Source organism: Bos indicus x Bos taurus, chromosome 6 (genome assembly GCF_003369695.1).
Source record: "Bos indicus x Bos taurus breed Angus x Brahman F1 hybrid chromosome 6, Bos_hybrid_MaternalHap_v2.0, whole genome shotgun sequence".
Taxonomy (NCBI): Eukaryota; Metazoa; Chordata; class Mammalia; order Artiodactyla; family Bovidae; genus Bos; species Bos indicus x Bos taurus.
In genome coordinates, this window is record NC_040081.1 from 37,613,760 (window position 1) to 37,640,430 (window position 26,671).

The window sequence follows — 26,671 nt, forward strand, 5'->3', positions numbered from 1 at the left end:
AAAAGTGAAGGTTCAGAAGTGAAATGAGCTTAGCATGTGTCAGAAATACACAGATAGTGTGAAGTGCACATACTAAGCCAGGAAGAGAGGAAAAGGAATCAGAGGAGTAGACAGGGACAACATCTTATCAAAACCATGCAAACCATGAGAAGAAAACAAATTTTATTCTTCCAGTAATAGAAAGGAAGATTTAATTCTGGTAATAACAGAAAGATTTAAATATAGAAGTAATACCAGCTTTACTTTATTCAAGTGGATATTTTGAACCCCATTTGGCACACAGATAACTTAAGAATTATGTTAAGGTACATATTATGAAAGCTGTATTTGGAGGGAAAATACATGAAAAAATTATAAAGGAAAAAAAACTCAATGAACTGTCACTTGGAAACCACGTGGTAATACAGTGACCAACTTTATACCAAACTTAAAAAATATTCAGGAAAAATTTAACAGCTATTGAAAAACTGACTTCTTTTTCTTTCTTTTTATACTTCATAGTCAAGTGATGGTTACATGGTAACATTTGTTTATGGAAGTTCTAAATTTAAAGTGCATGGTTTTATGTGATATTCTTTACAAAATAGAAAAAAAGAAAAATCCAGTTTAAATATATTGTTGTTGTTTTTCAGTCACCCAGTCATCTCTGACTCTGCGACCCCATGGACTGCAGCACGCCAGGCCTCCCTGTCCTCACCATCTCTAGATGTCCTCACCATCTCAAGACTAGCCTTGACTAGTGTCCTGATTTTTAAGTGACTAAGATAATCTTCATACAGTTCCTGAAACATACCTGATTTATTCCTGCCTTCTTTGATTTCTGATATTTTTGTCTCTGTTTTTGATACTTCTGTCTGGAATGACCTGCCCTCAGATCTTCATGTGGAGGACGACTTCTAATTATTCAATTCTCTGTTCAAACTCACTTCTTCAGGGAGGCTTTCCTGACGACCTTACCTAAAATAATCCTCTCAATTCACTCTTGATATCTTGCTTATTGATTCTTTTTGTAAAATTAGGGGCACACTGACAGGCATATTTCAAAAAAGCAACAAATAACTTCTGTAAATGAATAAATAATAACAAATTAGAAACTCAAGACAAAGGTTTAAACAGTGATTAGAAGAGCTAAAGAGAGAATCAGTGAATCTAGGGACAGTTCTAAATTAACTAATCTAACACAAGAGACAAAGAGGTGGAAGATACGAAAGAGAAGAGATAAGAAGGATAGAATGAGAGGATATCCAAAATATGCCTCAAAAATTTTTGACAAGAGATAAAGTGAGAAATGTAATATATTGAAAAAGATAATGGCCGGAAAACCACAATTGATAAAAGAAATTTGTCCTCAGTTTTAGAAATGATGACTTCCAAGCAGAATGAATAAAAGAAATCTATACCCAAACATATCCAGGACAACCTGCAAAACAGCATAAACAAAACAGAAGGTGAGAGATAGGTGCTAAAAGTAGATACAGTGTATGAAGATTACCTACAATGAAAAGACTATTTGTTGTGAAATTATACAAAAAAAGAAGCCAAGACACAAATGTAGTAGCTGTGCTAAGAAAAGAGTAATTGTCAGCATAGACTTGTGTACCCAGAAGAAGAAAATCTCTTTTAAGAACAAGGTTATTAAAAAAAAAAAAAAGACACTAAAAAAAGAGAAAAACCTAAGAGTTTACTACCAGTGCTACTGCTACTGCTAAGTCACTTCAGTCGTGTCCGACTGTGCGATCCCATAGATGGCAGCCCACCAGGCTCTGCCATCCCTGGGATTCTCCAGGCAAGAACACTGGAGTGGGTTGCCATTTCCTTCTCCAGTGCATGAAAGTGAAAAGTAAAAGTGAAGTCGCTCAGTCATGTCTGACTCTTCGCGACCCCATGGACTGAAGCCTACCAGGCTCCTCCGTCTATGGGATTTTCCAGGCAAGAGTACTGCCAGTAAACCTTTATTAAAAGACTCTCTGATTCCAGAAGAAAATTCAAGCTACAAGAATGAATAATGAGCAAAGGAAAAAGATAATCATGTTTGTAAATCTAAACAAAAATTGATTATATAAAAACAAATAGTTAAAATGTTTTCATTGGGATGTCTTTAAAAGAGAACTAAAGAACTGATGAAATGGCTATTGTGTCAGGACAGGTAACAAGTTAAAATATTCCTTAAATAAACTGTTGAGTTAACTAAGCATTAAAAAATTTCTAGGAAGATCCCTTGGAGAAGGAAATGGCTACCCACTCCAATATTCTTGCCTGGAGAATTTCATGCATAGAGGAGCCTGCCGGCAGGCTACACTCCATGGGACTGGAGAGTCGGACATGACTGAGCAAGTAACATAACAACAAGGGCAACCACTAACAGAACAGCAGTAGAGTATGTTACTTCAAAATCAGCAAACGGAGAAGAGTCACATGAGAGAAAAAAATACAACCTAAAAGAAAATAACAAAGGAACAAAAAAAACTTAAATGGGACAAACAGAAAGTACAAAATAAGATGGTGCTATTTTGTGCTAGACAAGTTAATTTGGTTGATGAGACTATAGAATACAGGATGCTATGGGAAAATATAATAAGATCAGTTCAGTTCAGTTCAGTTGCTCAGTTGTGTCCGCCTCTTTGCGACCCCATGAATCACAGCACACCAGTCCTCCCTGTCCATCACCAACTCCCGGAGTTCACTCAAACTCATTCATGTCCATTAAGTCGGTGATGCCATCCAGCCATCTCATCCTCTGTCGTCTCCTCCTTCTGCCCTCAATCCCTCCCAGCATTAGAGTCTTTTCCAATGAGTCAACTCTTCGCATGAGGTGGCCAAAGTACTGGAGTTTCAGCTTCAGCATCACTCCTTCCAATGAACACCCAGGACTGATCTTTCGAATGAAATGGTTGGATCTCCTTGTAATCCAAGCGACTCTCAAGAGTCTTCTCCAACACCACAGTTCAAAAGCATCAATTACCCAACCTCAATTTTGGTGATAATTAATAAGAATGCATGTGTATGTCTGTGTGCATCCAATTTAGGAGGAATAGAGGAAGTTTTTCTTACAGAAGTGATGTTTAAAAGGAGACCTGAAGAAAAACCAAGTAAGGTTTATTTAGAAAAAATTGGTGGAAGTAGGGAGTGGCTTCTACTGAGAGGCAAGAGTATGTACAAATGTTTTGAGGTTAGAGTATGTGACATTCAAGAAAACAGAGAATTTCAATATGAAGACTAAAGAAAGGTGCAAGGTGAGAGTGAACAGGTAGGCAGGGTCTGGATCTTGGTGAGTTTAGGATTTTAGACGTAAGGACAATTCAAAGCCATTAAAGAGTTTTAAACAAATGAGTGGTATGACTTGATTCAGAATTTTTAAATATCACCTGTTTCCTATATCCCTAGAGTCAGAGAAGGTGAGATCAGAAGGGATATAGATCATTTAGATATGTTTTATTCTTCAGGTTTACTAAAATATGGTATCTTCTCAAGCATGGAACATAACATTTTCTTCCATGTCTTTAGCCTTGGAAAACAAAAGTTTATTACAGAAAAACAAGATGGATATTTTATTGCATTCATTAGTACATACAGAAATATCTTCTGAATGGAACTTAAAAACTATTCAGTATTTTCCTAACAGAGTAACAACAGACTTCATTTATAAACAGAGTAATTTAAAATATAGTATCATAAAATGACACATTGCCCTTTTAATTATAATTTAACATCTCATTTGACAATGTCACCTACCTTAATCTCAGCCAAGAAACCAGATTAGAGGAGGTGGCAGCACCACCAACAAAGGACACTTAATGACAATTAAACATATCACTGAAATTTATATATCTCATTCAATGCAATCTCTCAAATGTTCACTTGAAGCCTAGTTTATATTCTCATTTATAATTTATTACAAAAATATTATTTAACTAGGAGATATTTCCAAAGGTTAGCCTACTAACAACAATGCAAAATAACTTCTTTAAATTTTTTTTAACTTAATCTGTTGGCAGTTAGCTGTAGGGAAAATAATTTGAAAAATGTCCAGTCATTATAGGTTACTGCAATAATTAATGTTCATCATGACACTAAGTTCCATATGTTGTTTAAAGATACTGCAGGATAATTTCCATCCAATAAGTTTAAAGTAAGAAATTTCACTGTTAAAATATCATAAATCCAATGAACAAGGAACAATTCTTAGTTTATCTGTCAATAGTATTTGAAAATAGTGAAGATTTTTAGTCTGGTAAATCCAGTACGTCATTTACACACACTGTGGATGCAGAAGCGAATAGACAGATTCCTGCTCCTGAAGTCGGGACATATACACAGAAATAATTGCAATGAAGTGAGAAATTTACTATATTGAAAATTCTACCAGAATATTCACTCAAGCCTCAAGGTAGAAAACAACACCAACAAGGGCAACAAAGCACTGCTGGTTCATCTCTGCCCACATTGGATCTTGTTTTGTATACACATAGAACTGGTAAATTCTTCAAGGTTGTCACGATAATGATAAAGGTTCCTAAGTTTCAAATTTCTTCCTGTACTTTGGGATTCAAAGAAGCTTTTACTTTGGGTCCAGATTAGAATAGAAAAAAAAATTTTTTTGGTTATGCTAATGTTATTTCTCATCCGTTTTTAAATTTACTGCTCCAGGAAAAAAAAAAAATCCCTAACTTACTTTGTCCCAGTTTCTGAGGCTCAAAGTATTTATAAAAATCTGTAGAAATGAAAATGCACAAAAAAAATCTCTAATATTTGAATACTTGGTTAGAAAGTACATGGAAGAGGTAAATAGGAATGTTTCTTTCATGGTAACAATATTTTAAGTCAGTCTAGGGTTTTTCAAAGAGAAGACAAGGAAAATGAAAAGTACGAAAACTGATTTATGAAGAACAATTAGAGAACCTATAAAGATTTGCTTGAGAGGTTTAGACAGACAAAATAGTTTCAACAAATATTTGCAGCACTAATAAAAAGTAAAAGGAATAAATTCTATCATATTGCTGCAGATGGAAAAGAAAACCCAACATCCTAAAGGTTAGCATAGAAAAGAGAAGTCTTGGAGATACAATGATTTCTACAAGTATTTATAGAACTATTGAGCAAAATGCTATTGCAGATGGAAAAAAATGTGCGAAATGAAGGGTGGATATTTCAAAGATATGAGCTTAACTGTTGGAGCTGTCAAATATTTTTTGCAAGTACTTATTGTCAGTCAGAGACTGAATTACCACTGAAAGATAAGCAGTATATTCTTTTGTGCATCTTTTACTATATTTGGCTATTCTGTTATCTTCTGATAATCACTTTGTCTATTTTTCTATGGTGTCATGTTTTCCTCATTGGCTATAGGTTTGTTTAATTGAATGGTTGTTAGTTACATCAGTTGTAAATACTATCCCCAAATCTGAGATGTGAATTTTCACTATTCATAATGACTTTTACTGGAGAAGGCAATGGCAACCAACTCCAGTACTCTAGCCTGGAAAATCCCATGGACGGAGGAGCCTGGTGGGCTGCAGTCCATGGGGTTGCTAAGGGTCAGACTGAGCGACTTCACTTTCACTTTTCACTTTCGTGCATTGGAGTGATCTTGCCTGGAGAATCCCAGGGACGGGGGAGCCTGGTGGGCTGCCGTCTATGGGGCCGCACAGAGTCAGACACAACTGAAGCGACTTAGCAGTAGCAACAGCATAATGACTTTTATAATATTTAAGTTTTACATTTTAGTGCAGTCAAATTTACACAATTATTTTATGGATTGTTATTTCTGCATCTTAGGAAATTCTTCCTTATTTTAAGTTCATTAAGATATAATCTTTTATCTTTTCTTTTAGTTTTGCTTTTAACATTTAGCCCTTTAACCCAAATGAAATTACTTTTGTGAGTGATATAAGGTAGGGATCCATTTCCCCCCCCCCTCCATGCACATAACCAATTGCCTTGGAACTGTTTAATGACATCTCTTGCTCTTGTACCAAGATTCCACTAATGTTTGGAGAATTTCTGGGCTTGCTAATTGGTCCCAGTGATTTGTATAAGGGCTACAGGACCCTGTTTGAATTATTTTGCTAAGTCTTGATATATTTTAGAGAAGTCCCTTACCACATTGTCTTGGTAATTCTTGGCTCTTTTAAGTTTTACACATAAATCTTATGATTGGAAAGTCATTTTCCACAATAAACCCTATCAGAATTTTAAATTTTAAAAAAATTAAAAAAAAATTTTTTTAAATTTATTTATTTTTGGCTGTGCTGGGTCTTTGTTGCTTCATGTTGGCTTTTCTCTAGTTGCAGCAAGTGGGAGCTATCTTCACTGCAGTGAGCAGGCTTCTCATTGTGGTGGCTTCTCTTGTTGTAGAGCACAGCTCTAGGGCACATGGGCTTCAGTAGTTGTGGCGTAGGGGCTCAACAGTTGTGGTCCCAGGCTCTAGACCACAGACTCAATAGTTGTAGCACATGGGCTTAGTTGCTCCTCAGCATGTGGGATCTTCCCAGACCAGGAATTGAACTTGCATCTCTAGCACTGGCAGGTGGATTTACCACTGAGCCACCAGGGAAGACCTGAAGCTCAATTTTTAAGTATATTAAAGATGAACCGCCATCTTTTAGAGTCTTCCCATTCATTTACAATAGAATTACTTATTTGGGGAGTCTTCTTTTATATCCTTCAATAAAATTTTATAATATTCTCTGTAAGTTCATAGTTTATTAGTTTCATTCTTAGGTGTTTTAATGTTTTTCCTGCTTTTGTTGCTACTGTAGAAGAGATTTTTTAAAAGCTGGATTTTCTAATTGGATATTATAATACATACTAATCTTGTGAATAGTACATTTTCTAAACTTTTTCACCAGTTTGAAAACTTTACATAGATATTCTTCCATATTTTCTATATATACAATTATACTGTTTATAAGCAACCACAATTCTGCTCATTTTTTTCTTATAACCTATTACTTATTATTGCTTATTTCTTTTTTTCTCTTCACATTACATGAGTCAAGACCACTCATAAAATGTTGAAAATTGGTGATAGTATGCATTTTTGTCATGTCTGTTACTTTAAATCATTTCATTATGACGTCCCTGGCAGGAGATGTGCCATCTATTCTTGGTGGTATAAGCAATTTTTATAATAAATGTCAGATTTTGTAAATATCTTTTTTATTAGGATGATATAGTTTTCTCTTTATTTTTTTGTAATGTGGAAAACAAAAAATGTTTCAAATGCAGAATTATTTGTGCTTCCCTAGTCATTATTTATAATGTTTTTATACTTCACTATGTTCAATTTGCTTGCCTGGAAAATCCCATGGATGGAGGAGCCTGGTGGGCTGCAGTCCATGGGGTCGCCAGGAGTCGGACACGACTGAGCGACTTCACTTTGACTTTTCACTTTCATGCATTGGAGAAGGAAATGGCAACCCACTCCAGTGTTCTTGCCTGAAGAATCTCAGGGACGGCGGAGCCTGGTGGGCTGCCGTCTATGGGGTTGCACAGAGTTGGACACGACTGAAGCAACTTAGCAGCAGCAGCTTATTCAATTTGCTAATGTTTAGAATTTTTGCACCTACATTTGTAAATAAGACTAGTTGGCATTTTTTCTTTCTTTTGTTATCTGTACCTCATTTTGATATCAAGATGACAGTAATATTTCTCTTTTCTTTTTTTTTAAATAGTCTTTAAAAGATAAGAATTATCTATTGCTTTAAGTTACCTGTAACACCATTTTAGATAGTAATTTTACAGATGTATAGCTCAGACAATCCACAAATTATCCACATTATTTATGGCCACATTATTATTGGAATTACAGATTACAGTGTCTAATTTGAATAAAATAACTGACAAAATGAGCAAATGACAAATGTGTATTGTTGCAAAATTACAGAGTAAGAATAACGTAAAAAAAGTAAGTACTAGCAAAAAATAGACAAACAAAGGCAGAACTAATCCTGCTACTACTAATATGACCATTTTATTAACTATATCATAAGGTATGGACAGTGAAGTCAGTCCAAACATTTTTTTAGGTCTTAAGAAACCATATGAAGTAAGGATTTATACCTTGTATTATTACTAATGAAACACTTGAAAGTCTACACTGTGTGACACTGAGGGTGAACTTGCCATGATTAGGAAGACATTTGAAAATGGTTTACAATATCTTTATTTCAACCTTAAAAAAATATTAATTTATGAAAATATTAGTACATATAAAGTACTGGTGTGTATACATACACACACATGTGCATGCACACACAAATGCATCAGAGGTTATGTGCTCTATTAAAAAAAATTGGTATGCAAGTAGGCAAAGTTAGAGCTTACCAATTTCTACCACAGCAGAATAGTTTTATAAAAGAGGATCTAATTTTACTACTCTCTGCTTAAAGAAATATAGCAGCTTTCCATGGTTGTAAGAAAAGTCAAAATCCTTAATATTTCCTATATGTTTTTCTCATAATCTTATATATTTTTAGTCTCACCTGCTACTATTCTCTCCCTTGCTCTCTACTCTATAAGACACATTAAACTATATGATTTTGTCTTCAAGTAATAACACTGAAATCTCATATCACAAATCATCCTTCAAAATTATAATCAAGAAGACTATTTACACATTTATATCCATCATTAATCCTTTCAACCTCAGAATGTTCAAATAATTAGAATATCAAAAAAGTTCACATTAATGTAGTAACTAATTATTTTCTATATACACTTGGACATGCCTTATCACTTGAATTCACAGAATCACAGAATATAAGAACTAGAAATTTACTTTTAAAATGTCATCTATTCCAACCAATCAGGTGATGCTTCTGAATGCCTCTAATGATAAGGCAAGCAGGGAATCATTTTTCTCGTTCCTCTTTAAAAAAAAAGTCTGATCCTTAGAAATTTTCTTTCTTATATGGTTCTAAAATCTATTTCCACCTGATCTCTAGGGTAGTGATCCTAATTCTACTCATTGGGTCATTCAGAGAAAGTTCAGTCTTACATAGTGGAATAATGATATAAATTTTAGAGACTTCAAAGGCTTCTTTTCTGTGGTAGTATGGAACAAGAAATAGAGTATGGAGGGACTAATGTTTGAGTATCTTTTATGAGGTGGTTATTTTATATTTAACTTTCATATTGCCCCAATGAGTTTGTTATATTATTGCCAAGTAACAAGTGAGGAAATTAAAACTGACAGAAAGTTAACACTTCGTGTAATTTAAGTAGCAGAGCAGGGATTTCAACCACAAGTCTGTCACAGATACCAAAGCCTATGTTTAAGTCTGTTTATAACACTGAACTGCTTCCCACAAAGGAGAAAGATTTAAGAGAAGGTGAAACATCGAAATGTAACAAAATAAGAGGCGATACTAAAATTCCCATACTTTCTAACTTTCAAAATTCAATGTATTGATACATTTTGCCCTTAAGCCTTCTATTAAAATCATCTTCAACATTTCTTTCTCTGTCTTATAACCAACCTGTCTTATTATCTCAAATTTTTCATATCTTTCTACATAAACAAACTCATAAAACCTAAAATTAAGGAAGCAAAAAGAAAAATATTTCCATATTTCAGCCTCTCTCAATTTTATAAAACCTAAAATTAAGGAAGCAAAAAGAAAAATATTTCCATATTTCAGCCTCTCTCAATTTTAATCTGTTTTACACACTGAAAAGATGATCGTCTTTAAATACTGAGTAATGCACTCTTCTCTAGAGCCTCAAACATCACATTGCCTTCTGCAATCAAACTTAATGCTAACATTTTTCTGGTTTCGAGGCCTGACAACACTATCCCTAATTTGTATTAACAGAAGCTATTTGTTCTCTCTTCTCTAGGCAAACACTTATTTGGCATCCTCCATTGAGCGACTGAACTGAACTGAACAAGCACTTTAAGGCTCTTCCTTCTTTTCCTCTGAGAATCACAATTCTTCCTTTAAATAATGATCAGATAAGATCAGCACAGTTTTGTCATTCATGCTTTTGAAAAATGTGTCTCTCTATATAATTATTTACATTATGTTTATCAAGGTATTAACTTTTCTCTTTCCCTAGTGACATCATAAACAACTGACTATTATCCATCAGTTTTAAATTTTTGACCCAAGTGTGAAAAACTGAAGAACAAAAGTGCTTAATGAATGTTCTCAGCTGTACATTATAAAAATTCATTTTTATCATATACATCTTTTTATTTGTATACTTTCCTTTTAGGTTGCTTGTTAGGATTCTCTCACCATACACTTTATTATGAAAAGAGGGTAGAGAAACTTTCACTTCTCCTTTTATAAACAAAGTCAAATGTAATACAAAAGTTTTAATTTAGCACTTCTCTCTAGTCCATGTTACAGACTAATTTCAAGTAATATTACTTTTAAATTTCTCTGTGAATATATGGTTATATATATACATATATATATATATATATATATATACTTAAGAATATTAAAATCATACATCACATACACACACACACAAATCTTACCTTGCTGAGTATTTTGTTCTTGCATTCGATTCACAGTGAGGTCTAAGGGGCCTTCCTGCTCTTCCTGAAGGGAGTTTTCTGCTTGATTCATTTGGATACTTTTACATATCAGACTTGGTCCAATTGAACCATTTCTATTCTCTTGAATTTTACCACTTTTTGAAATATACTCAATTGCAAACTGACGTATCATCTTTTTCATTAATTCCTGAGCAACTAGGGGAATGTTAGGATCACAGTTCTGAGGAAGATCTAGGGAAGAAATAAATACAGTAAGAATTAAAAAGAGAATACAAAATACCAATGTTTAAATTTATCTTAACTACAAATTAATGATTTCAGAAGTTTCAGAGTAAGTCCATAATTGCGAATGGTTTCTGTAACTTAGCAACAAAAACCTTGTAGATTTAATTAGTATTACGAGAATATATTAACCCCAAACTTGGCTATTTAATTATTTCTTCAAAATAAACATTTTTGGTCCCAAATTAAAATATAAAGAACTAGACATAAAAGGAGACAGCTTATTTTCAGTTTTAATTCAAATGAATTGTAAAAGATATTAAAACTTAGTATGTGAACATAAATTGTATATATAAGTAATCAAGCAATTTTTAATAGAGTAGGTACATACATTAACTATTAAAGAAAACGTCTAAACTCTGTTAACTGTTTATTACCATTAATCCTGTCAAATATGTAGAGCCTGAATGTCATCAAGGATTTTTTCTTTCTCAACTTTTCATATCAAGACATTTCAGTCATAAAGAAAAAATTAACACTAAAATGACACAGAGAGCCTCAACCAATATTCAAGAATTGTCAGTATGCTGCCATATTCACATTCTTTTTACTTTCTGGTTTGTAGAACTACTGAAAAGTAAATTGCAAAATTATGGCATTTCACTCCTAAATATTTCAGCACTCATCTACTAAGATTCCCCTATAGAAACAGTAATACCATTATTGAGAGTCTTAATCAGTCCTTGATCCCAAAACATGTTGGTCAGCTATAACCAAAATAAAGGTAAGTAGTCATATACATTTCTGCTTGAAACCTGGACAAGAGGTAAAAACAACTAAATTATTTTATAGTAAGAAGTATGGAATAAATAAATTTATAAACACAGTATATAATAAGTAAAAAAGAGTACTGATATTGGGTGGTAGTAGTGGTTTTTCCAAAGACACACTACTGGTTTCACCCCAATCCTTTTATTTACCCTGCTCCTTCAGAGGTAGAATGACTGGTGAAATGGGAAGGATGACTAAGCTTATCTGGTTAGGCTCTGTACTTCCTCTTCGGAAGTGGGCCTACTTCTAGAGATATTAATTTTCTGCTCATTACCACCTCAACTCTTACCCAGACAAATCAGTGTTGTGTGAACAGACCTGCCTTGATCCCAAGCTGTCTGAGATTGAAGGCTTATGTCGTCTTAGTTGGAGTGCCTAAGAGAACTGAAGGCAAATCCTCCAACCAGCAACTATTTTTATAAAGGTGAGGAAAGGCAACAAACTACCTCCACCATGATCACCATCATATCTGATGAGCAAAATGCGATCTAAACTGACATCAATCTGTTTATGGTCTTGCAGAAGTATCAATATATTTGATCACAGGGTGCTTTTTTGGATCTGCTAGAGATGTTGGACACGACTGAAGCAACTTAGCAGCAACAGCAGAGATGTTGCACAATAAACATCTCCTTAATATTAGCTCTTTCAAAACAATTTTGAATTCTGAAAAAACCATCTGAGGCGGGATTATGGGCTTATAAAAAAAGTAATATTTAATTCTCATATTTATTCTTTGTTTAGAACCGAGTAGGAAGAGAGGCACTAGTTGTTCTAGGGTACTAAAAAGAAAGACTTGCCTATACACTTGACCCTTAAACAACATGAGTTTGAACTGTAGAATAGACATGAATTTTTTTCCAATAAATATACACTAGAGTACTACACAATCCATAGTTGTTTCAATCTGTAGATGTGGAACCCCAAATACGAAGGGCCCACTATAAAGTTAAGAGTTTTGACCATGCAGAGGGTCAGTGCTCTGAACTCCCATTTTGTTCAAGGGTCAGTTGTATATATTATATCCCCATGGCATATTTATTTTAAAACTGGAGGTTTGTACCTCTTAATTTCCCCCTCTTCACTTATTCATCCCCCAACACCCCTCTCTCCTCTGGCAACCACTTGTTTGTTCTCTGTAACTATGAATCTGTTCACTTTGTTTTGTTTCTTAGGTTCCACATGTAAGTGAGAATATGTAATACAAGGTATATGGCCCATGGTATTGAAATAACTTTGTATGGGGACAGACTGTTACTAAATTTATTGTGGTGATCATTTCATCATGTATGTCAGATCATCCCATAGTATACCTGAAACTAAAATAATATTGTACATCAACTAAATTTTAATGAAAAAAGACTGACAGATTGAAATCTTAGCCATCTTTATAAATTTAGGTTAGTTAAACACCCCTCCATATTTTAGTATCTCTGTTCATAAAATGGAAATAACAGAACTTTGGAAATCATAATAGGGCTTGCTCACAGGATATTTTAAGATTGTATGAGATTGTAGATAAAATACTGAGTTCTTATACTTGGCATTTTAATAACTGACATTAACTACACTGTTATCTTAGATTGTAGTGAACATAACAAGAGAAACAAGAAGATTCAGGCTGAGCAGTTATATATTATTTAAATCATAAAATGTCAACTAAGTAGAAATATTAACTAGGTTAATACGTACATTATTAATTAGCTTGGAAAATACAAAGGACATAATTTCTAAGCCCATGTGATATATTCTTATCCAGAAGACAGTATTAGTATATGTAACCTAACTAAAGTGATTAATATCAAAGCAAGAGATTTCTGTTACACAGAAGGATTCCTAATTAATACTATTTCTTGATGACTTCCTTCAGGAATCCTTGAAGGTGTTCCGCAAACTGTTTCTCCGTGATTTTTCAAACCTAATCTTGCTTTGCATTATGTGTTAAAAGGAGATACTGGATTTACTTCTATGTATTTCGGTTACCTGACCTGTAATTTACTGGCTAATGCCACTTTATAAATTCAAAATGATTAAATTTATAAAAAAGGGACAGAAACATGATCACATTCATATCATATGACTAGAGCTACACTTTAGAGTTGAGTTTGCTAAGTCGCTTCAGTCGTGTCCGACTCTGTGCGACCCCATAGACGGCAGCCCATCAGGCTCCCCCGTCCCTGGGATTCTCCAGGCAAGAACACTGGAGTGGGTTGCCATTTCTTTCTCCAATGCATGAAAGTGAAAAGTCAAAGTGAAGTCGCTCAGTCGTGTCCGACTCTTAGCGACCTCATGGACTGCAGCCTACCAGGCTCCTCCGTCCACAGGATTTTCCAGGCAAGAGTTGAGTTTAGAGCTCGGTTATTCATCTACTCAGTTTTTGCTTGTTTATATTAGGAATACATCTGTGTGTAAAACCAAAAGACTTGGCAAACAGCAAAAAAACAAATACGATTTAAAAAGCTAAAGAGATAACGAAAATGCTGCTCAGTTGCTAATTAGTTAGTGAGCCTTCTAGATTTCTTGCACAAGTGGTCACAATTACAAAAAAATGAATTAACTAAAGATCTTGGTCAGGGATATACACTCAAATGGTTTCAAAAGTTAGGCAACTAATAAACACTGGGCTGGAAGAGAAAATATGTTGCCACATGGAAATGGTATGCCCCTAAGAAGACAGAAATAATTTATTTTTGCCCCATCTCTTTATTTTTCAAATTTAACAAATTCAAGAATTTAGCAAGTTCTTTGTGGTGGCCAGTTTCAAGATGGTTCTTAATGATTCCCACTTTACCTCCTAGTCTCCAATGTTGCATAGTCCCTTTCACATTGCATGAAGGGTGAAATGTGAGATTAAAATAACATACTGCAAAAGTGTACGTCACTTCCAAGATTAGGTTATAAGAGAATATGGCGTCTATCCTGGATACTCTGAACACTGATGTTCACTATCACCCCCTTCTATTCTGCCCTCTTGCTCTCTCATCACTCACTCTGGAGAAAGTTGTGGCACTGAGGAGGCTCACAAGGAGAGGAACTGAAGTATCCTGCAAACAGCAGAATGACCGAACATGGAAAAAGATGCTCAACACCAATCAACTCCCAAATGACTGAAAAGGAAAACAATATACCAAAAGGTATGTGATGAAGCTAAAACAGTGATTAGAGAGCAACTTATGGCAATAAACACAGATATTAAAAAATTCAACTCAACCTAGCCGTCCTTAAGAGAAAATGATTTGAAAATTAAACCCAAAGCAAGAATAAAGGAAGAAATAAATAAAAAGTTAGAGCAGAAAATATTAAATAGGAGAAGGGAAAGGCAAGACAAGGTAAGATAAAGAGAAGATCAATAAAACCAAAAATTTATTCTTTGAAAAGATTTTAAAAAATTGACCAAGAAAAAAAATAAAGATTTAAATTTGTAAAATTACAAATGAAGGAAGAGATATCACCATTAACATTAAAGAAACACAAAAAAGTAATAAAGAAGTACTACAGAAAAAAAGCTACACATCAACAAATTAGATATCCTATATGAAAAGGCCAAATTCCTAGAAAGACAAAAACTATCAAACTCACTCAAGAAGTAATAAAAAACTTGAACAGACATACAAGTAAAGAGACTGAATTAGTAGCCAAAACTCTTGTCACAAAGAAAAGCCCAGGAACAGATAGATTTACTGGTGAATTTTATTAGACATTTAAAGAAGAATTAAAACTAATCCTTCACAAACTCCAAAAAAAGAGATGAGGAAGGAACACTTCCCAACCCATCCTATGAGGGCAGTGTTAGCCTGATAGCAAAACCAGACAAAGAAACCACATAAAAAGAAAACTACCAAATCAAATGAAAACTATCCATTATGAATAGACAAAAAATCCAGTTGACCCTGAAGCAACATGGTTTTGAGCTATGTTGTTGTTGGGGCTTTCCTCGTAGCTCAGCTGGTAAAGAATCCGTATACGTGGATTTTTTTTCAACAGCAGATACTACAGTACTATACAATTTGTGGTTGGTTGAATCTTAGTAGATGTGGAACTACAAATTCAGAGGGCTGACAGTAAGTTATACATGAATTTTTGGTTGTACAAAGGGTCAGACTCTATCTACCACAGGTTTGAGGGTCAACTCTCCTATCAAACAGAAACTAGCAAGACACAATAAAAAGGATTATACATCAATACCAAGTGGGATTTATCCCCAAGATGCAAGGTTAGTTTAACATATAAAAATCAGTCAAGCAATGTAATATAACATATTAAGAAAGGACAAAAGCCACATAATAATCTCCACAGATGTAGAAAAGCACTTTATAACCTTTCCATGATAAAAACACTGAACAAACTAGGAATAGAAGGAAATTACCTCAATCTAAGAAAGGGCATCTATGAAAAATCTACAGATAACATCATACTTAATGGCGAAAGAGTGAAAGTTTCCCCAAAAATACCAGAACAGGAAAAGGACACATGCTCTCACCATTTCTATTCAACATGTACTGGAGGTTCTAGTCAGTGCAATTAGGCAAGAAAAGGAGGTAAAGGCCATATGGATTGAAAAATTAGAAGTAAAACTCTCTTTATAGATAATGCAATGTTGTATATAGGAATTTCTACAGAATCCACACACACAAAATTTTAGAACTAGTTAAGTTCAGCAAGGTCACAGGGTGCCATGTCAATATACAAAAATTGATTTTACTTCTATACAATGGCACTAAGCAATTCCAAAATGAAATAATTAGGAAAATAATTCCATTTACAACATATTAGAAAGAAGAAAAATAAGTCTGACAAAGCATAAAGAGAACCTAAATAAACAGAAATACGTCCTGTGTTCATGAACTGAAAGATTTAATACTGTTAACATGATAATATTCCCCAAATTGATCAACAAATTTAACACAATCTCTATCAGAGCCCTAGCTGGCATTTTTGTAGAAACTGACAAGCTGATTCTAAAATGCATATTGAAATGAAAGGAATCCAGAATAGCCAAAACAACCTTGAAAAAGAAATAAATTGGATGACTAGCAATTCCTATATCAAAACTTATTAAAAAGTGTAATAACCAAGCCTAGGTGTTAATGCCATAAGGATAGACATATAGATCAACAGAGCAGAACTGAGCCCCAAGATAAATCCTTAATTTATTAAAAAAAATTTTTTTCCCTCCCTTCATTCCTTCCTCCCAGGCTTGCCTTCTTCGAAGCTATTTTCCTAAAAGAACCGAACGAGATCTACAACAATAATTCATTAAACAAAACCCCTGAGAACTTATTATATGCCAGGAACTAAGGTATTTTCCAGGAATTCAAAATGAACAAAATAGACAATAGTCTCAGCGCTCACGCGAAGAACACATATCTTAATCTATTTTTGTTAAGAGTACCAAGAAAATTCAAGGAAGAAAATAATTGTCTTTTCAATAAGTTTTGCTTAGGACAACTGGATATTTATATGCAAAATAATGAAGCTGGACCTCTACCTCATACCATATAGAATAATTAACCCCAAAACGGGTTAATTATCTAAACATAGGACCTAAAACTATAAAAATCTGAAAGAAAACATAAGTATAAATTTACTTATAAACATAAGTATAAAGACCTTAGATCAAATCAGTGATTCCTTAGATCTGACACTAAAACACAAGGAATGAAACAGATATAAACAACTTGATTAAAATTTAAAATGTTTGTACTTCAAAGGAAATTATCAATAAGTGAATACAGTCCACAAAACAGGAGTAAATATTTACAAATCACATGTCTGTTAAGGGTCTACTCTCCAAGTATATAAAGAACTTTTATAACCCAACAATAAAGAAATAAATGCCCAATTAAGGAGAAAATGATTTGAGCAGGCATTTCTCCAAATAAGATATTACTAATGACCAGTAAGCACACGACAAGATGCATTTCCCTAAAGCGCATTAGTCTTTAAAGAAATGCAAATCAAAACCAGAATGAGATATTACTTCACACCTAGAAGGAGAATTATAATAAGTGTAGATAACAAGAGCAACTGAGGATGTGAAGAAATTCGAGTCCTCATACACCACATGTGGGAACGCAAAATGGTGCAGTCTTTTGGAAAATACACTTTGATAACACAATGGTGGTGGTGGTTTAGTCACTAAGTTGTGTTGTGATCCTGTGGACTATAGCCCACCAGGTCCTCTGTCCAAGGGATTTTCCAGGCAAGAATACTGGAGTGGGTTGCCATTTCCTTCTCCTGGATTCCTGGAGAGCCGACTTCTCCTGGTCAGGAAAGGGATCTTCCTGACCCAGGGTTCGAACCCAGGTCTTCTGCGTTTCAGGCAGATTCTTAACCAACTGAGCTACGAGGGAAGCCCTTGATAACACATTAAAAAATGTAAACAAAGTATTATCATATGACCCAGCAAATTCCACCCCCAAGTATATAACCAAGAAAACGGAAAACACATTCAGTCAAAAATGTGTATGAATGTTCACAGCAGCATTATTCATAACCACCACAAAGTAGAAACAACCCAAATGAACATCAACTGGTGAGTATATAAATGTAGTATATTTATACAAGAGTATTATTCATTCATAAAAGGAAACAAAGAACTGATATGTACCAGAATAATGAACCTCAAAGCATGCTAAATGAAGGATGCGCATAGTACAACTGCATTTATATGAAATGTTTAAAACAGGCAAATCTAGAGAGAGAGATTTGTTAGTGATTGCCAGAGCCTGGAGAAGAGTAGAATGATGAGGAATGAGTGCTAATCTAAAAATGGGTTTTTTAAGGATGAAGACTATATCCTACAGATAGTGGTAATGGTCACAAAACTTTGTGAATGAGTATATTAAAAACCACTGAATTTTACACTTTAAAAAGTAAATTTTATAGAATGCAAATTATATCTGAATTAAAAAAAAAAAAGAAAAATAGGAAAAAAGGGTAAATTAGAGTGGAACTTTGAGCCTAAAGGGCAGATTCACGAGCCATAAAGAATTATTTCTTAAGATCTAATCAAATAACTTCCAACATTTGCCCAGCTGGATTTCAGAATTGCTATGGAACAGTGATCCCTGTGTGCACCCAATTTCCCCATTTCAAACAGGTTTGTTTACAGAGGTTATCCTATGCCTGTCCTAACACTGTATGTTGGGTGTGTATGGGCAAGTAATTTGTCTTTTCACTTTTAAAGGGCTACAGATCAAGAGAAACTATACCAAAGGAACTACACCCAAGGAACTTCATTTGTATCTAAACTAAATTAGATAACAAGAGCATGATTTTTGAGATGATACTATAGTAAGACTTTTGGAAGTCTTGGTCACGGGTGAGTATATTTTACATATGGGAGACACGTGAATCACCAGAACCAACTGATTCCAGCTTCCTTGTATTCACTCCTTTGTTAAGTATTCTTCTACACTGATAGAAGAATATTTATATAACATATAATGAATATGTTATATTCATATATAACATATATATGAATATATATTCATATATAACATATATATATTCATATATATATGTTACATTCATATATATATATATATATATATATATAAAGAATAACATATAATGCTATTATTTACCAAGACAGAGAGCTGCTCTTAGGATCAATCTAAGAATATCTGTGTAGGTTGTCTCAATTATGAGATTGTCAATGTGGAAAATGTTGGTCACTAATTCAACAAAAATTTTAAAGGCCAGGATGATGGTTTCTGTTATCTTCTCTTTCTCCATCTCCATTTCCCTTCTATGTTTGACATGTATTAACAACAATTAACAGTGATATAGCACTTTATATAACATGAAGAGCTCTAACATACATTGACATCACTTAATGACAAATATCATATTAGATCAGAAAATGATATAATAAAAGGTAAGAAGGGAGGGGAAGTCTTACAGCACTACTGACGGTGTACAGTTCTTGCCCTTGCCTTTTATTCTTCCACAGTTATTTTAAAAAATTTCAATCTTTAGAAAAGTTGAATGAAGAATACAATGTACTTCCACAAAATTTCACCTCTATAGATTCAACTACTGACATTTTGTTTCATTTGATTTACATATAAACTCACACACACGTTATTTATGGGTGAAGGATTTGAAACCTGTAGATACCATGAAGCTTTAACTCTAATTGAGTAATAAACAACAACATTATGAAACATAACTATAATGCCATTATCCCTTTCAAAAAAATTAACACAAACAATATTGTCCCCAACTCTCCCCCTTATCTCCTTTACACCTTTTCTTCCCCAACCTCAGGCTGCAATCTAAGGTTCCGTACTGTATTTGACTGTCATGTCTCCCTAGTTTTTTTCCTGTTTTTCTTTTTAAAAAAAGAAGAAAAAAAAAAAACAACCTTAAGATGCTATTTATCTTGTAATATTGTCCTAAAGTTTGGATTAGCAACATTAAGATTTCAGTTCAGGTTAATCATTGACAGGAAGAGTACACAGATGGTATGCCTCCTTAATGTATTATACCAGTTCATCCCAGCATTAGTAATGTTGATCATTAGCTTTAAGGTAGTTATCCAACATTTTTTTATTTCCATTGTAGAGTTATATTTTCTCCTTTGTAATTAGTAATCTATGGAGTAATATTTTAATGTATTGATAATTATCCTCTTCCCCAACAATCTTGTATTTGCTTAATGGTTTTTGTATCAATTGGTAATCTCTGCCAGAAGCAACTGGTATACTAGTGGTTACAAACCAGTAATTTTTTAAAGTCCACTACACTGAAACAACACTCACAGAAAACTAGTCAATCTAATCACACTAGGACCACAGCCTTGTCTAACTCAATGAAACTAAGCCATGCCTGTGGGGCAACCCAAGATGGGCGGGTCATGGTGGAAAGATCTGACAGAATGTGATCCACTGGAGAAGGGAATGGCAAACCACTTCAGCATTCTTGCCTTGAGAACCCCATGAACAGTATGAAAAGGCAAAATGATAGGATACTCAAAGAGAAACTCCCCAGGTCAGTAGGTGCCCAATATGCTACTGGAGATCAGTGGAGAAATAACTCCAGAAAGAATGAAGGGATGGAGCCAAAGCAAAAACAATACCCGGCTGTGGCTTTTGAACTGTGGTGTTGGAGAATACTCTTGAGAGTCCCTTGGACTGCAAGGAGATCCAACCAATCCATTCTGAAGGAGATCAGCCCTGCGATTTCTTTGGAAGGAATGATGCTAAAGCTGAAACTCCAGTACTTTGGCCACCTCGTGCGAAGAGTTGACTCACTGGAAAAGACTCTGATGCTGGGAGGGATTGGGGGCAGAGGAGAAGGGGACGACAGAGGATGAGATGGCTGGATGGCATCACTGACTCGATGGACGTGAGTCTGAGTGAACTCCGGGAGTTGGTGATGGACAGGGAGGCCTGGCGTGCTGTGATTCATGGGGTCGCAAAGAGTCGGACACGACTGAGTGACTGATCTGATCTGATCTGATTCATTCTCTATTTTTCTGTAGCATTCTTTAAAAAAATAAAGAAAAAAGGAAAAAAATGCCTTCTCTTCTGTGACCCCCACATCTTTTTTGGTTTTGTTTCTTTTTATCACAATGAAAAAGAAACATAGATTGTTTCTTATTATCTAATATGTTGTCTAGGACTTCATTACTCACTTTAATGCACAAATGATTCCAAATCTGGCCAGTGGAAAGCCCTTCATATTGGTCCTTATATACTTTCGATGTATCTTGAGGACTTCCTTTTTTTTAGCATATAAAAATGTTCCTTGTCCGCTTTCTATTTTTCCTGTCCCTGACTTGGAATCAACCAAATGTCCTATTTTTGCTATTTGTGGTAAAAGTGAAAGTTGTTTAGTTGTGCCTGACTCTTTGAGACTATACAGTCCATGGAATTCTCCAGGCCAGAATACTGGAGTGGGTAGCCCTTCCCTTCTCCAGGGGATCTTCCCAACCCAGGGATCAAACCCAGATCTCCCACATTGCAGGTGGATTCTTTACCAGCTAAACCACAAAGGAAGTCCAAGAATATTGGACTGGGTAGCCTGTTTCTTCTCCAGTGGATCTTCCTGACCCAGGACCAAACTGGGGTCTCCTGTCTTACAGGTGGATTCTTAGCCAACTGAGCTAGCAAGGAAGCCTACTTGTGGTAGGGACTGGCATAAGTGTGGTGACTGCTACTGTAGTGTCACTGCTTCTAGAATTTTATAGTAGGCAAAGTTAATAAGTGCTAAAATATATATATATATATTTAAATCATTAGTTCATATTGTTACCTCTTTAACCATGGAGTTCTTCTCTTTCCCCATTCCATATTTTTATTCCCTTAACAGTAAAAACTCACAAAATTACCACACCAATACAATGACTGTAATATGTTTATCCTTAAAATATATACCATGGAGAACAGAGTACTGTATTTGTAATCTGAGTTAATTTTTCCTGTATTATCAATATGAAATAGTTAGGTTCATTTGCTTTTTTGTTTTACCCAATCACATCCTTGTTGATTTTATTTTTAAAAAATGTACAAAAGTAACATGTCTCAAAACTCAAAAATATACAAGTCTCAAAAAAGGTTCACTTATTTTCCACCACTCCCAAAGTAACCAAATTTCTTCAGTTTCTAGTTTATCCTTTTGTGTTTCTTGTATAAAAATAAGAAAATGCTCATATATTCTTTCCTCTTCTGTCTAAAAGATTATTAATCAGTTCAGTTTAGTTCACTTGGTCAGTCGTGTCTGACTCTCTGCGACCCCATGGACTGCAGCATGCCAGGCGTCCCTGTCCATTATCAACTCCCAGAGCCTGGTCAAACCCATGTCCATCAAGTCCGTGAAGCCATCCAACCATCTCATTCTGTCATCCCCTTCTCCTCCAGCCTTCAATCTTGCCCAGCATCTGGGTCTTTTTCAAGGAGTCAATTCTTCGCATCAGCTGGCCAAAGGATTGGAGTTTCAGCTTCAGCATCAGTTCTTCCAATGAATATTCAGGACTGACTTCCTTCAGGATGGACTGGTTGGATCTCCTTGCAGTCCAAGGGACTCTCAAGAGTCTTCTCCAACACCACAGTTCAAAAGCATCAATTCTTCAGCGCCCAGCCTTCTTAATGGTCCAACTGTCACATCCATACATGACTACTGGAAAAACCATAGCTTTGACTAGATGCGCTTTGTCGGCAAGGTAATCTCTCTGTTTTTTAATATGTTGTCTAGGTTGGTCATAGCTTTTCTTCCAAGGAGCAAATGTCTTTTAATTTCAAGGCTGCAGTCACCATCTGCACTGATTTTGGAGCCCCTCAAAATAAAGTCTGCCACTGTTTCCATTGTTTGCCCATCTATTTGCCATGAAATGAGAGGACTGGATGCCATGATCTTAGTTTTTTGAATGTTGAGTTTTTGGTGGTTTTTTTTTTTTTAATTGAAGGATAATTGCTTTACAGAATTTTTCTGTTTTCTGTCAAAGCTCAACATGAATCAGCCATAGGTATACATATATTCCCTCTCTTTTGAACCTCCCTCCCTGAATGCGGAGTTTTAAGCCAGCTTTTTCACTCTCCTTTCACTTCCATCAAGAAGCTCCTCAGTTCCTCTTTGCTTTCTGCCATAAGGGCAGTGTCATCTGCATATCTGAGGTTATTGATATTTCTTCCGGCAATCTTGATTCCAGCTTGTGCTTCATCCAGCTTGGCATTTCACATGATGTACTCTGTATTAATAACAGACCATATTTGCCCTTTTTCCTCCTGTTTTTTAACTTAAAAATACATACCAAGTTAATTCTTATCAGCTCATAGTCTTAAAACCTTTTACTGAAGTATAATTCATACACAATATTAAGTAAGTTTCAGGTGTGCAAAAAAGTGATTCACAATTTTTAAAAATTATATTCCATTTATAGTTATTGGCATATTCCCTGAATTGTACCATACATCCGTGTAGCTTTTTTATTTTCCACAATACTTTATGTAAAAACTATTTTAAACTATTTTCCACAATAGTTTGTACTTCTAAATCTATCTTGCTCCTCCCCTTCTCTCTCCCCACCGATAATCACTAGTTTTGTCTCTGTGAGTCCATTTCTTTTGTTATATTCAGTAGTTTCATATTTTTAAGAAGCCACATTTAAATGATATGCACTATTTGTCTTTCTCTAACTTACTTTATAAGCATAATACCCTCTAAGGTTCATCCATGTTGCTGCATTTTTCATTCTTTTTTATGGCTTAGTATTCTGTTGCATATATATGCCATATCTTCTTTATCCATTCATCTGTTGATGAACATTTAGGTCACTTTATTTTACTCTACTACTGCTGCTGCTCAGCAGCTTCACTTGCATCCAACTCTTTGTGACCCTATGGACTGTAGCCCACCAGGTTCCCTGTCTATGGGATTCCCCAGGCAAGAATACTAAAATGGAGTGCCATGCCCTCCTCCAGGGTATCTTCCCAACCCAAGGACTGAACCCACATCTCTAAGTCTCCTGCATTGGCAGCCAGGTTCTTTACCACTAGTGCCACCGGGGAAGCCCATTCTATTCTACAGCTCCATGGTAATCCATTGTTTCTACCACATGATCAACCTGTTTCTAGAGTGAGTGAGTGAGTGAAAGTTGTTCAGTCATGTCTGACTCTTTGCAACCCCATGGACTATACAATTCATGGAATTCTCCAGTCCAGAATACTGGAGTGGGTAACCTTTCCCTTCTCCAGGGGATCTTCCCCACCCAGGACTGAACTATGAGGGAAGCCCTGTTTCTGAGGTATACACATGTGATTTCTAATGTGCTGTTCTAAACAATGCTGCAATAAATGATTCTGTGCATTTCTATTTTCATTATGTTAAACAAGTACCATTGGGAAAATTATAAGTGGGATTACTGAATCAAAGGGTAAATTCATATGTACTTTTAATGTATATGCCTAATACCTCTTTGTGGGGACTAAATCGTTTTGTACTTGCCACTGCAACTAATAAGTGACTGTTTCCTCATAGGTTCCTTAACAGAGTGCTCTCAGGCTTTTGAATTTTTGCTAATCTCACAAGAGAAATAGTAACTCAGTATCGTTTTAACTTGCAGTTCTAATACAAATTTAAGGGCCATTTAAATGTCTTATAACACTCTGCTCATGCCTTTTGTCTATTTTTCTATTAAATCAACTTTGGTTGATCTACAATGTTGTGTTGGTTTCAGGTGTATAGCAAAATAAATCAGTTACACATATTTATACATCCACTCTTTTTTTTTAAAGATTCTTTTCCCATATAGGCCATTACAGAGTACTGAGTAGAGTTCCCTATGCTATACAACAGGTTCTTATTAAGTTATCTATTATATCTATATATATAGCAGTGTGTATGACAAAGTGAAAGTGACAGTCAGTCCTGTCCAACTCTTTGCAACCCCATGACCTGCAGCCTGCCAGACTCCTCTCTCCATGGAATTCTCTAGGCAAGAATACTAGAGTGGGTAGTCATTTCCTTTTCCGGGGGATCTTCTTGACCCAGGGATTGGACCTGGGTCTCTGTGCTGCAGGCAGATTCTCTACCATCTGAGCCACCAGGGGAAGTCCAGCAGTGTATATGTCAGTCCTAATCTCCCAATTTATCCCTCCCTGTCCCTTATCCCCTGGTAACCGTAAGTTTGTTTCTACATCTGTGACTCTACTTCTGTTTTGTAAATAAATTCATTTGTACCCTTTAAATTTAGATTTCACATATAAACAATATTATATATTTGTCTTTCTGTGTCTTCACTCAGTATGACAATCTGCAGGTCCTGCTAATGGCATTATTCCATTCTTTTTTATTGCTGAATAGTATTTCATTGTGTATATGTACTACATCTTTATCGGATTCTCTGGTGGATCAGGTGATAAAGAGTCTGCCTGTAATGCAGGAGACCCAGGTTCAATTCCTGGTTGGGAAGATCCCCTGGAGAAGGGAATGGCAACCCACTCCAGTATTCTTGCCTGGAGAATTCCATGGGCAGAGGAATCTGGCAGGCTACAGACCATGGGGTCGCCAACAGTTGGACATGACTGAGTGACTAACACTTTCACTTCAACTAAATCTTTATCCATCCCTTTGCTGATGTACACTTAGGTTGCTTCCATATCCTGGCTATTGTAAACAGTGCTGCAATGAACATGAGTGTGGTGCATGGATCTTTTTGAATTATAGTTTTCTCCAGGTATATGCCCAGGAGAAATTCCTGGGTGGAATTCTTGTGTCATATGCTAGTTCTATTTTTAGTTTTTTAAGGAACCTCCAAACTGTTCTCCATAGTGGCTGTGCCAATTTACATCCCCAACAGCAGTTGTATGAGGGTTCCCTTGGGACCTTAAATTTTTATGGTCTGAAAAATTTCATGAAACATAGAGATTAGCTGATCTTAGAAAATTTGGTAAAATATAACTTTTAAATTTTCTGGGTTAGTGCTTTTGTTGAAGGTTCTTGATATTTATTCCTATTTCTTTAAAAGAAAAAAAAAAAGGCCTGTTTAAGTCTTCTAATTTTTCAGAGACAATGTTGGTAAACTGGATTTCCTATTCATTATCCATCTCACCTAAGTTATACAGAACAGAATCTACAACTTTTAAAACTTTCTGCTTAAATGATTATTTCTCCCTTGTCATGTCTTCTGTATCTCTCCTTTCCCTCTCTGTACTAACCTCTCTCCTGTTACTACCCTGCCAAAATTTACCAAATTTTCTAAGATCAGCTAAACTCTATGTTCCATAACTAGTACTTTTCTATTCTGTGGCCTTTTCTAAAGAACAAATTTTTTTTCTATTTATTTTTTAGTCAATGTTTTTCTGTCCCCTACCTTAATAATTTTTGCTTTCATCTCTATAATGTCCTCCCTTGATCATTATTCTGATTTACTTTGTGATTTTTCTTTTGGGGTGGGGGGATGCACCACGCAGCTTGTGGGATCTTAGTTCCCTGCAGTGGAAGCGTGGAGCCCTAACCACTGGACTGCCAAGGAATTCCCACTTTGTGATTTTTTCCTTGCTTTTCTGATGGGAATTCATTCTTTCATCTTTACTGATAAAAATATTAAAGGCCAAATGTTTTTAAAGTCACTATTTTAATTATATCCCCTAGATTCCTACA

At 35.1% G+C, this 26,671-nt stretch overlaps 1 protein-coding gene across 13 annotated transcripts in view; it reads right to left on the bottom strand.

Moving 5' to 3' along the window:
- Nucleotides 1–26,671, bottom strand: part of LCORL (ligand dependent nuclear receptor corepressor like) — a 179,102-nt gene that overhangs the window by 46,762 nt on the left and 105,669 nt on the right. For all 13 annotated transcript variants that reach the window (XM_027544121.1, XM_027544132.1, XM_027544123.1 and 10 more), the window contains one exon: nt 10,490–10,741. In XM_027544121.1, the coding sequence (XP_027399922.1) occupies nt 10,490–10,741 (252 nt within the window). The remainder of the gene's footprint in view (nt 1–10,489; nt 10,742–26,671) is intronic.